Source organism: Seriola lalandi, unplaced genomic scaffold, assembly GCF_002814215.2.
Source record: "Seriola lalandi dorsalis isolate HSWRI2012SDOR001 ecotype SW California unplaced genomic scaffold, Sedor1 jcf7180002052064, whole genome shotgun sequence".
In the NCBI taxonomy this organism is placed as follows: Eukaryota; Metazoa; Chordata; class Actinopteri; order Carangiformes; family Carangidae; genus Seriola; species Seriola lalandi.
This window is the reverse complement of record NW_019522617.1, coordinates 1-1937: the sequence shown is the minus strand read 5'-3', so window position 1 is coordinate 1937 and position 1937 is coordinate 1. Positions and strand designations below refer to the sequence as shown.

Here is a 1937-nt window from a genome sequence, read left to right as displayed (position 1 = left end):
TCAGTACTCCAGTCAGTACACACAGTGCTGCAGTCAGTACTAGAGTCAGTACACACAGTGCTACAGTCAGTACACACAGTGCTACAGTCAGTACTAGAGTCAGTACACACAGTGCTACAGTCAGTACTAGAGTCAGTACACACAGTGCTACAGTCAGTACTACAGTCAGTACACACAGTGCTACAGTCAGTACACACAGTGCTACAGTCAGTACTAGAGTCAGTACACACAGTGCTACAGTCAGTGCTACAGTCAGTACACACAGTGCTACAGTCAGTACTAGAGTCAGTACACACAGTGCTACAGTCAGTACACACAGTGCTACAGTCAGTACTAGAGTCAGTACACACAATACTACAGTCAGTACTACAGTCAGTACACACAGTGCTACAGTCAGTACTACAGTCAGTACACACAGTGCTACAGTCAGTACACACAGTGCTACAGTCAGTACACACAGTACTACAGTCAGTACTACAGTCAGTACACACAGTATTACAGTCAGTACTATGAGCCCATACACTGCAGTAGTTATACTTCACAGTACTTGTACTCACAGTGCGGTCCAGAGTACTTGTCCTCAGTCTCCTGTAGTATTTCCTCAGACTGTTGTCGGCTCTCTGCTCAGTCGACACCTGAAAACAAAGACATTGATTTTCTGCGTTTGGTGGAAAAAACTGAAGCTGAACATGTAAAAGGAATTGAAGTGGAAACGTGAGTTAGACTGAGAGCTGAGCTCAGTGAAAGAATCAGGTTTATTGAAGTGTAAAGACTGAAAGGAGCTGAAGCGTCTGAAGTGACAGCAGCAGTATCTTCAGTGTCAGTTGAAATTAAAGTGCTGAAAGGAGTTGAAGTGTCTCTGTTCACTCACACAGGTGTTCAGGCCGTCTATCTGTCTGTCGATGCTCATCCGGAATCTGTTAGTATTGTCCATATCCCAGGTAACGGAGGAGAGGTTGTCATGGCGATAAAGGTCAGAGATCTGGACCAGACTGTCTCTGATGAAAACCACCTTGGACCTCACCTGGAGAGAGAGGCAGGAGTGACTAGGAGCTCTCTGATTGGCTGATAGAGCTGATGTCATCAACATAACAGACAACATCTGGGTTTGTTTACATGGTTGTATGTAAATGTCTCCTGACATGTTGATGTATACATGTAAATAATAAACAAACAATAACAAACAAACAACTATCTGAGAGAAATGGAAGTGGTAGAAATCTGCAGTTAAAACCTTTGAAAGAAGATAGATAGATAGATAGATAGATAGATAGATAGATAGATAGATAGATAGATTACCTCAGAGTTGCGTATGTGTTTGTAGAATTTGTATGGAAAGGAAACTGGACTGTCCTGTTCAGTCAGCTGACCGCCCTGAAACATAAAGAGATGATGCTTCATTTTACCACATCTGGAAAACCTTCATCATTCACATCTGTTGATCAGTGTCATGTTATCTGCTGCACGCCTTTGATTCTGATCAGTTCTCCTTATGAGATCATTGCTCTTATTTGATTTACGTAAATGTTGATGTTTAATATGGATCAGATATGTAAACACACAGTCTGTGATGCCTTCAGGATCATTTCACTCCTCAGGAACCTCACAGGGACTAAGTACCAGTAAAACCTCCTCCAGGACCTGGAGTCAGTGCTGTACTCACCATGAGGCGGATGAGGGTCAGAGAGATGTTGCTGTAGTGACCGTAGTGTCTGAGCCAATCACAGCAGAGAGCAGGACTCAGGACGCTGCAGAGGACGAGGAGGCTGGTCCAGCTGATCATGATGAAGGTGATGAAGATGAAGATGTGAGCTGTGCTGAGTGTCAGTGTCTCCAACATGCTGCTGATCTGAGTTCAGGACTTTTATTCCAACAGGACAGGAAAGAGAAAGAGAGAGAAAAAGTCCCACAGTCCCACTGTTTCTACTCTCCCTTTC

At 43.8% G+C, this 1937-nt stretch overlaps 1 protein-coding gene across 1 annotated transcript in view; it reads right to left on the bottom strand.

Annotated features, from left to right (window-relative positions):
* The window catches only part of LOC111649874 (interferon a3-like), a 3605-nt gene extending 1799 nt beyond the window's left edge, over window positions 1–1806 (bottom strand). The window contains exons 1-4 of the mRNA XM_023399567.2: window positions 1664–1806; window positions 1300–1374; window positions 872–1024; window positions 558–635 (exon numbers count right to left, since the gene is read on the bottom strand). Of these exons, the coding sequence (XP_023255335.2) occupies window positions 558–635; window positions 872–1024; window positions 1300–1374; window positions 1664–1783 (426 nt within the window). The 5' untranslated portion in view covers window positions 1784–1806. The remainder of the gene's footprint in view (window positions 1–557; window positions 636–871; window positions 1025–1299; window positions 1375–1663) is intronic.
* Between the last annotated feature and the right edge of the window lie 131 nt (window positions 1807–1937).